This window comes from Pteropus alecto, unplaced genomic scaffold (assembly GCF_000325575.1).
Source record: "Pteropus alecto unplaced genomic scaffold, ASM32557v1 scaffold49, whole genome shotgun sequence".
In the NCBI taxonomy this organism is placed as follows: domain Eukaryota; kingdom Metazoa; phylum Chordata; class Mammalia; order Chiroptera; family Pteropodidae; genus Pteropus; species Pteropus alecto.
This window is the reverse complement of record NW_006443131.1, coordinates 2,093,622-2,104,114: the sequence shown is the minus strand read 5'-3', so window position 1 is coordinate 2,104,114 and position 10,493 is coordinate 2,093,622. Positions and strand designations below refer to the sequence as shown.

Sequence of the window (10,493 nt, the reverse complement as noted above, 5' to 3'; positions counted from 1 at the left end):
GGGGCGGGGGCAGCGGGAGCACAGAACATTCTATTCCGGTGACACTCACTCTCCAGTGACTTTGGAGAAGGGGGAGTCAGTATTCATGGGGGTGGGGGGTCGGAACTCCGGCCCGAGGAAGGGAACTGCGTCGCTGGCCTCCATTCCCCCCAAGCGGCGTGCTGTCTGGCCAGCTGATGTTTGAGAGACTTCAGAGAGGTCACTTTCAGATTTTAAGGCACTGGAGCCTAAGAAGTCTCTTCGATGTTTACAACTTCGAGTTCGAGGCTGCATTAAGGGGACAGACTGCTCGCTTCCTCTCTGGGCACGGAGGCTAGGCAGTCAGGAGAAGGGACCGGTCACCTGGACGGCCCCCCACGAGGGCCCCCTGTGTACAAACTACATCGGTCACTGTTAACAAAACCGTCCGCAGCTACGCGCCCTCCGCTTTTCTCCCCTTGTCTCTGAGCATCCATCAGACACAGGACCCCAGACGCTACCTGGTCCAATCTGCCCACTTTACAGGTGACAAAACTGAGGCTGGGAGAGAAGTAGCCGCCCGGTGACTGGGGTCCCCAGGGAAGGCGGCAGGCCCCGCCTGCCGGGTGAAGGAGGCGGAGTCAGCTGGGCGGAGCCTGCAGGTGGGCGGGGCACCGGGCTGCTTTTTCTCAGCATCCTCCCATTCACCTGGGGCCGTGGTGGGGCGCTGATCCTTCCGACCCCCGAACCGCAGCGGAGGCTTCCTGAGGAGCGAGCCTGCCCCCTCACTTCACGGGGCCCAGGGCGACACACCCTGGATAGATTCAGCCTCCCAGGGCCACCTCTCCTGAGCCAGCAGGAGAGGTCAGTGGGAGGCGAGGTGACACCAGCTTCCCATTCACAGCCCAGTTTCCCCTCTGTCCCCCTGGAGGATGGCCCCGGCATCCTGGAGCTGAGGAAGCTTCGGGAGGACCTGGCACGTCAACAAAGCCCCGGGAGGCTGACTCAGGGCCGGGGCATCCCTTCTGGAGCGGACAAGCCTCAGCATGCCCAAGGCAGCAGACTCTACACACTTCCAGACACTGCACACGCCCTCCTAGGAAACAGGATGCCATTTCCAAGTGATGGAGCAGGCGGCTGAGGGACGGCCTTGCCGCGGGCCGCCCGCCCTGGGTGGCCGTGGGACTCAACAGCCCGCGGCAGAGGCCTCGTCACCGCTGGGAAGGGCCAGCGGGCGGGGAAGCCCTCTCTGAGGCACGTTTAAATATTTAGCAAATAAACCCAAAATGTCACACAGAGATGGCCGGGGCTGGCATGGTAACCATGGTAATGCCTGGCCAGAGGCGGATCCGCCAGGGGAGAGGTGCTGGGGCCGAGGCCTGACGAGAGGGGACGAGCCAGTGGCCTGAGGGCAGAGAGGGCGTGGCCGGCTCGCAGGGGCGGCCGCGGAGACCCCGGCCTCCTACGACGCGAAAGCACAGGCCGGAAGCCAGAGCCACCGCCCGAGACCCCGTTTCCCTTCTGCGGATGGGCGGCTAAGTTTGCCCCCCAACACTCCGTCCACTCGTTGCGCTTACTGGATACCTGTTACAAACGAGGGGCCCTCAGGCCTGGGTCACGACGGCGACCCCCGTCAGGCCCCTCACCACGGACACGCAACCGGGAGCAGGGATGGCCAAGGGATGGCATCCCCGCTCCACACAGACTGCAGCGTTGGGGCCGGAGCCGATGCCAAGCCGCCTCCTGGAAAGGACAGGCCTCGCCGGGGTGGGGACGGCCAGAGGCTCCTAAAGGAGGAGACACCGGGCCGAAGTCCAGGAGGTGGCGTCAGGCGGGCCAGAAGTCTGACATATGTGTCACACCACCAAAAAAATACCAGGCACTGGACGAGAGGAGGGGACGGCATCATCACCGGGGTGGCAGCCGGCGTGGTCGCGGGAGGGGGTCTGACAGGGGCAGGCGGCTGTGACCCCTGGGTGTGGGCAGGGTGTCCTCGCATGTGCACCCCTCCGGGCACTGTCCCCGGAACACCCTGCCCGTTCCCAGTCTCTCAGGGGAGCTGCCATCTGGCCAGAGGGCGCCCATGACAGCACTCATCACGGAGGTGGACGTGAGCGTGGCAGAGGGGCCGCCCCTGGGATTTCCCGGGAGCTCCACGCCCCTGCGGTCCTGGAGCCACCCGGGTGCTCACGCCCCTCCCCGTCTCTGCACAGCACCCCTGGGTTAAGGGGCTGAGGTCCTCAACCAAGTAGGCTCAGAGGGTCCTCCGTCTGGAGGTCTTGGGGTCTCAGGGATCCCCGATCTTCAGCGCAATAGGAGTGCCCTGGCCACTGGCCCATCTCTGAGACCCGTGAAGGCGAATCAAATTCATCCATCAGTCAACCAGCCAGAGACACCCTTAGGAAGTGTCCCCCAGGGGCCTGCAAGGACAGACACCCCAGCCCTGCCGGGGCCAGGCAGCTGCCTCTCCCCTCTGTCCAGTCCAGGCTGCTTCACCCCGACGCACGGGCCTGTTCCCGGGAGGAGAGAGGACGCTCCCTGGTCCTCGGCGGCCACACGGTGCTTCACGCGCACCTTGTCTCACGGCGGTTGTTAGCCCGGGTCACGGCGGGTCAAGGTCGAGGACAAGCAGCCTCCAAGGGCGGGGGTCGGGTCGGGATTTTTTCTGGATTCTCGATGCCAGACACGAAGGACGTGCAGGTAAGTTCCAATGTGGGACTTGAGTCCACTTCCTCTAACAGGGAGAAGGGAGGGTGAGGACCCAGAACCGTCCTGCCCGTCCCGCGACAGGCTCACACAGCAGGGGGACCACGCAGCGTCGTGGCCGGCGACCCCCCTGCAGCCCAGACGCCGAGTCCCCGGGACCGTGGGTTGCACAAACCCAGGATGGCACTCAGACCTCCGCCACGCTGCTGTGGGTGAGCCTTTTCTAAACGTGAGCCATCTCGTGAATATAATTTACGTCCTGTAATTTGAAGTAATTTCCCTTTGTGCTGAGAACGCTATTGGTATTTAAGAAAAATATCCACTTTTACTTACATAATAAATTAAAAGTCTCCTCTTCTATCGGTCCCTTGTGTTTTGCGAGGCTGAAAGCTGGTGTCTGGTCACCATCTATCAAGTCTGAAGTGGACGAGAAGCTTCTGGGCCAGCTCCAGACCTTGAGGGGACCGACTGTCCCCAATGAGAGTGGACATCCCACCCCTGTGATCTGAATATGGCCGTAGCTCCAAACTGAAATTATCTCCAAAGTCCCCATCCACGCACAGGACATGTGACATCTGCCACCGAACTGTGTTCCATCCTAGGCTCAGAGACGTGCTCGTGATTTACTTCAGCACACATTGGGTGAGCACCTGCCAGGTGCCAGGCACTGTCCTGCAGCTGCCCACCCCTGCGGCTTCACAGGACAGTGAGGCCCCGCCCCAGGCCCCAGACGGGGTGTCTGCCCCGCCCACCCCGTCCAGTCCAGTCCATGTCACTCAGGACAGCCCCCTCCCCATCCAGGCTCTCCCCCTGCCTCAGGGTGTGACAGTCCCTCCCCCAGACTATGGCGACAGGCTTCTAACTAACTCATCTTCTGGCCTCAGAAGCCGGCCCTTCCAGCGTCTGCCATGCTGCAGCTAATGCAGACCCGATCGTCTCTCTCCCCAGCTGGAACCCCGTCCGTGGGTCCCACTGCCACCTACGGGACAGTCCCAAACGCTTCAGCCCCCGCCGGTCCCGCCCCACCACCTGGGACCTTGTCTGGGACACGCTGTGGTTTCCCACCTCGGGCCCTTTGTCTATGTGACGACTTCTGCCTGGGACAGGCTGTCGCCCTGTCTGCCAGGCAAACACGACCTCATTTAAGCTGAGGTGTTTTGCATACATGATCTAAATCGATCTGCCCAACAATCCTTCGAGGTGGGGACTATGATTAGTCTCATTTTGCAGGAAGGAAATCGTCTAAGAGGGATTAAGTAATGTGCTACAGGCCACCACATACTACAATGTGACAAAGAGCAGGATTCGAACCCAAGCCAGGCTACTCTAAAGTCCCCGTTCTCAGCCGCCTGCTGACCTGCCCTCCAGGATGGCACCAAGGACAATAATTAGAGCCAGATTCACAGAACATTGACCCCCCCCGAGAAGCAGAGGAGATTTCGGGGTTTCCAGGCCCTTCCCAGCTCTGAGCAGAGACGGCCTCGCAGGTGTGTGTGCGGGGAGGGGAGGGAGGGAGGGCACCAGCGAGCAGTAACGAGCAGCGTCTTAGCCAGGGACACGAGCCTGCAGCCTGGGAGAGGGGGCTGGCACTGTCCCTCTGGGAGCAAGGGGTCCCCCGAAGCACAGAACAACGGGGGGCTCGGGGTGGGGGTGAGGTTTTCAGAGTTTTGGTAAATAAACAAAATACAGTTTCCTGTGTTTTCACTTCTTCCCAGGACACAGGGACCTGAGAGTAACCAAGGTCTGACCTTTGAAAGCTCCGTGCCCCACGCTGAGGAGACCAGGGGACTCAGAACAGAGCGGCCACCTCCAAGGACATGGCTGAGAGCCCTCCATGCCTGAGGCTCTGACTCAGAGCCGGGGTTCGATGGAGAGTCGCCCAATCATGCTTCAGAATTCTTCCTTGAAACACAGGCTGTCCAAACTAACAAAGAAGAGCACTGTTCTAGAAGGTACCACAGCCTCGTGCTGTGCGGGGCCAGGGCCCGGGGCCTGGATGTGAGCATCCGGGGCAGGCGTGGGGGAGCTGGGGACACGGCCTTGCTGAAACTTAGCTGAGTGACCAGACCAGCGACCGGTGTGGAGGAGGGAGGGACGAGCGTATCCCCCCGCGAGCCCCCGACATCACCCAGGTGGGGGAGAAAGACTCAGAACACAGAGAGACGGCACGGCCGGCGAGGTGCGTACAAGGGGCCCCGCTGGGAACAAGCCCCGCCTCCCTCCCCGCCCCGCCGACCACCGGGGCTGAACCCTGGCAGGAGAAGGTCCCCCTGGTGACGTCCCACGAGACAGCGGGTCAAGCAGAACGAGGGGCCCAGCGCGGGGGCTGAGGGCACAGGCAGGGCCCGGCCAGAGCGGGGACGAAGCCCAGCCATCTGCCAGTGCCAGGCGGTCGTGACGGTGACCATCTGGGGGGCCCAGCTGGGAGCAGTGGGGCAGAAGGGACCTTCGTTTCCACCTCGAGGAATCCACTCTGTACTATCCCCAGTCCTCTCGAGAGTTCAGTGAAGTGGGTGGCGTCACCCCCGTACTTCAGATGGGGGCACTGAGGCCTGGAGAACTTGGTCATTTAAATGGCCCGAGGTCATTTAGGTCGACGCGTCTGAGCCAGGAGCCCAAGCCACTGACTGCGTCGTGTCCCTCCAAACCGTGAGTGCCGGGCCAAGGCGAGTAACCAGAATTCTCCACCGTCCTCTGCTGCCCGGAATTAGGGCGAAGCAGGCGTCAGCCGCGAGCTGAGGACGGGACAAAGGGTGCCAGCTACGTGCTGGCCTGTCTGCAGTGTGGCCAGTCCTGAGGTCACAGCCTCGTCGGGTCTGAGAGTAAAGGCTGCAGGCCCTGAGCTGGGGACGAGGACCCCAAGAGAATTACAGGGAGGGACCCCTGGCTCCTCCAGTCCCGGTGCCCGGAGGGGAAACGGCACGGAGTCGGCCCGAGAGGGCCCTCGGTGTGGGGTGTGGCCGGGCGCCCCTCGAGCCCACACCGTAGCCGAGCTTTATGACCTCCTTCTTCGGCCTGTGTGACACCTCCACACAGGTCACAGTGACATACAGTAACATGGACTCCCTCCAGGTGGGAACACGGGGGCCGGGAGGGGCCGAGGGACTCCCTGGTCTGTGACAGGCATGGGGTCGGTGGAACCTGGCCCGGGGCCCAGACCACCTCCTGTTCCTGTCCCCGTCCCTGGCCCCGTCCCTCCCACCTGCACTCCTGGCCCCTTTCTGGGCCTGACTGGACCAAGCCTAGGTTAAAGGCCACGTGCTGCATGCAGCTCCACCTCCATGAGGGAAGCTGCCTGGTGACATCTGAGACGCTCGGCCCTGAGCATCACCTCTGTCTGAGCGCCTGTGACCCCCAGAGACTGCGGAGGCCCAGCCTCCCGGATGGGTGTCCTCGGGTCACCAAGATGGTGGCCCTGCCACGGCCTCTGCGCCCAGGCCAGGCTCGGGGGCCCCCGGCCCCCGGCAGCAGAGCAGACCCCGTCCGGGAGGACATGCCCACCCACACCTGTCCACAGCCGAGACACGGAGACACAAGGGGACTCAGTCTGCAGGGCAGCGCCACAGCGCAGCCCCGCAGTGGCCTCTCCCACGGGGCCCAGACCAAGAGAAGAGGCAGGACGTAAGGGATCACCCCAGCAGCCACGTAGGAGCGGGTTTTGGGGTGGGGATGGGCTCCGCCAGGCAAAAGGAAGGGGCACGGCGTGAGGCAGGAGGGCCAGGGCACCTACCTGGACCTCACGTGTGTGGTAGGCGATGATCAAACCCAACAGGATGATGGTGGACAGACTGATAAGGCATTTCAGGGCCAACGAGAACATGGAGTCCTGCAAGAGAAGTGGAGACAGAGAATTAGAGAGGTTAGGGCTGGAGCATCTCATCTTACCCCGAGGCCAGGTAAGGGAGGAGGCCCGAGGGCAAAGGGGGGACCGTCGCCAGCCCCTCCTGAGAGCAGGGTGCCTCGCAGAGGCAGCCTGAGCCAGGAAAGGGCCTCGGGCTGGGCTCAGCAGCCGCCCGCACCCCCAGCCTCCGCGCTCCGGGGCTGAATCACTGTCGCATTTCCGGGATGAGGTCTCCTCGGGCGCGACGTATTATGTTTGGTAGAGGCGGCTGGGTTCGCTTTGCCCGTGGTGTTTAGAATTTTTGGCTCTGTGCTCAGAAGTCGTCTGAGCGTAACTCTTGTCGCTGCCGCGCTCTGCCAGCCTGGCCTCTCCGCTTCGCAACCCGAACCCCGGGCTTCCCGAGGCCCCTGCCCTCTCTGACCAGGCAGAGTTCCCCCGGGAATGAAGCAGGACGTCCCGGCGGCCACTCGCACCGCCCGCGTTAGGCCGAAGGTGGAGGGGGCAGGGGAGGGGGCCGAGCACAAGAGCAAAGCGGGGTCCTGAGCAGAAGAGGCTCGCGGGTCCCTCCTGCTGAGGATGGGGGAGGCAGGTGGCCTTCCCCGCCCCCCGTCTTCCAGCCCCGGAGCAGCCTGGAGGACCCACACAGTGAGGGGCCCGGGTTCCGAGGCCGGGTCCGAACCCTGACACACCCGCGGGCTGCTCACTCCGCCTCTCTGCGCTCAGCTGCCTCCTCTGTCACCGGGGCTAACGTGAGCGCCCGCCTCCTGGGGCCGCCATGGAAAAGAAAGGACTTTGCCTACATAAAACGCCTAGACCGGCACCTGGCCACGTAGGGGTGAGCCGCCGCCGTCACTGTCATCACCACGCTTCCTCTGCAAATTCAGGGCATCGGGTTGGGGACCCGGAAGGCCAGGAGGGAGAGGTGGCTCCCAGTCCCAAAGAAGGACAGGGACCGCGCCCTGGGCGAGACGCGGCACGAGAAACGGCCCCTCCGCTCCGGGAACTGCGGTCGGAGCCGTGCCCGGTCCCTACACCCGCAGGCGCCTCCACACGTCGCTGCCCACCCATCCTCACGGCAGCCCTGGGCCTCCACCCCAGCTTCATGGATTTCACAGGCAGAGGCTCAGCGGGGTAAATAGTCTGTGCCAGAGTTCAAAGCCAAGGCCTCCGACCTCCGGCCCCGGGCGCTGCCCACAGGCCCTCAGGCCCACCCTCCAAGGGTGACGGAGCAGACGCGTGACAACTGTCCATTTAAACAGACCCACATGACGGCTTAAGGCGATGATGGAAGGGATTTCAAAGGTCGGATGTGATGAATTTCCTGGTGAAACCTACAGTGGGTGACGGGGGTGGGGGGAGGGAGGGACACATGACTGTCGAGACAGCTCTCAGAGACAGCGTGACAGGTGGCTGAGGCCCGCAGGGTTAGGTGGCGTTGTCTCAGACGGCAAGCACGAGAGGAAGGTCAAGGCTCGGACTTGAACCCGGGACGGCCCGAAGCCGGAATCCGTGCTCGCAGCCGCCCTCTGCAGGCTGAGACGGAAGGAAAGCAGCTCTCCCCGGTGCTTACCCATCTTCCATTCACTCGTCTGACAGTCACTGGGGCCGGCCCTGTGCCCGGCGGAGCCAGCACAGGGCACGCAAGACAAAGCTCATTCATTCATTCTTCCTGACGTACACAACGCTTTCGACCGCTTCTCACCCCCCAGCCCCTACTAGAAGTCCAACAGTGCACTGGACGCTGTAGGGTCTTTATAGAGAGCCACTGCCCATCAGCAGCTTCCCGTGCGGCTTATACACAAACTCCGACCTTCTGGATGCTGTGTGGGGTCGTCCAGCTGTGGGGAAAGGTCCCCGTTCTGTGTTGCCCACACGATGGCCTAAACATCAGCCACTTTCCCTGAGCCTCCGCGTGGGTTACAGTTTAATGAAGGGACCAGCTACTCAGCACACGTGGATGGCGGCGTCTCACAAGGCGGGGGCACTGTGCTGCTCCGATCACGGGCACGAAGCAATGCAGATCACAGTCCCAGCCCTTAAGAAGGATCTGGTCTTTGAAAGCACCACCTGACGCCTGACACATGACCCAAACCACAGACCGAGACGGGGCTGCAGAGAGCAGGCAGCGAGCTCAGGGACATGCGGGCTGTTTAGGACGAGACAAACCTCCCCTACGGGACTCAGCTGGGGACAGCTCACAGTGTTTTCGAGCCAGAAATGACCATAACTTTCTTCTCAAAGGGATCTGAAGGCCTCTGAGGAGTGTCACGCCTCCCCAGGGAGGGGTTTGGGACCCGCTGCACGTTTCAACCTCTGATTTATTCCTCTTGGCAGAAATTAACCGAAATCATGACCCAAGTCCACTTCATTCATTTTCAGAGGAAGAGGTGAAGGAAAAGGCCAGAGGCTGTCTCCTCTCCTTCCAGTCTCTTTAGTTCTAAAACTCGAAGCTCTTACATAAGAGGCAGCTCCCACCTGCTTTGTGGTTTGGGCTGGTGCCACCTCGCTGGCCAGCTCCAGCCCCGTGGGGACACGCGCGGGGCTATGCAGGGACGTTTGCTAGTTTGCTTGCAGACTTCTTTGCATCCTCTCTCACGTGTCGGCGAAAAATAAACCTTCGACCGTTTGCGACAGCTGGAAGGCATGTCCGCAAAGTCTGGCTGGACTGGAAACGGTTCCTATTTGGTAAAATGTTAGAATCACCTTTACTTCGCGGCCTGAACGCCCGCGAAACTTGAAATTGGTGTGGTTCCTGGGCAGTGACAGAGAATCGGAGCTCGCTAATCAGCCGCCACGCTCCACGTGCTAGGGGTGCCTGCCACACCTGCTCGGCCCCCACTCCCTCCCACCCGAGGGCCAAAACAGAGTCACAGGGCTGGGAGGGAGTCCCCTGGTCAACTGGGCAACCCTCCTACCCCGCGACTCAGAGCTTGTCAGCAACAGCGTAATAATCCTGACCCACGGGAATGCTTCGGGATTATATCCCAACAGATGAGAGTCATCTTTTCAGCCATTTATTCCTTAATGTCCCAAAATATTAGGGCTGTGAAATAAATTTGATGGAACACGGCATAGCCCCTTAAAACCACTTCTGTCGTGAGGAAAGTTTCATGATATGATATCAAGCGAAAAACCCAGACCCCAAAACTGTGCATGTGGTATATTTCCAATTATTTTTAAATTTCTTTTTTTTAACATTAAAAAAAAAAAAAAACCCTGCGGAAATATAGTATCACGCTACGCACCGGCAGGATACTCAGTGTGCTGCTCCTGCTGGGGGGACACTGAGACCCCAGTAAATGCTGACACCGTATCACCTGTGATGCCCTGAGTGCAACGGGCGATTGCTGAGTGCTTCCCGAAACGCCTTAGTAACAGGGCCTTCGTCTCTGCCTGACACTAACTGAGGACTGACCGTGTACCAGGTCCCAGCCTGGGCCTCCTACACAAGCAGCCTCACATCCTCACCCCACAGACGAGGTCGGAATGTCTCCATTTTACCAAGAATCAGAGAGATGAGGGGGGATTTCTGAGGTCATGCGATGGGCCCGGATTTAATTTTTACCAGATTTTTCTAAATACCATACTCTCCCCTCTCTTCCAATGAACTTGGCACCTACAGGAGATGGTGAGTTTCTGTCTACCTAGCGGAGGCCGGCTACAGCTGTCAGGCGTCTGCCACGGGGTCGGAGAGGGGACTGCCTTCCTACAGGACGCCCCCCACTCTGCTCCAGGCCACCAGCCAGCCCTTCGCAGATCTGATTTCTCACAGAGGGCGACATCTGTAATAAAGCACCACCGTGGGGCTTTCCACGCAAGGTGGAGTCACCAACCCGCTTCACGGGGGAGGGAACTGAGGCTCCGGTCACCTGACTTGTCCACGGATGGCAAGGTCGGGACTAAAGAAGCCAGGGTTTGCTCCAGACCCATCTGCTTCCAGGTCCCGCACTGCACACGCCCTGCGCCCCTGCCCGCCCCCCACCCCCGC

The 10,493-nt window shown here is 61.2% G+C and overlaps 1 protein-coding gene across 1 annotated transcript in view; it reads right to left on the bottom strand.

The window, feature by feature from the left end:
• The window catches only part of KCNN3 (potassium calcium-activated channel subfamily N member 3), a 113,153-nt gene that overhangs the window by 72,043 nt on the left and 30,617 nt on the right, over positions 1–10,493 (bottom strand). The window contains exon 2 of the mRNA XM_006923558.3: positions 6,395–6,490. Within this exon, the coding sequence (XP_006923620.1) occupies positions 6,395–6,490 (96 nt within the window). The remainder of the gene's footprint in view (positions 1–6,394; positions 6,491–10,493) is intronic.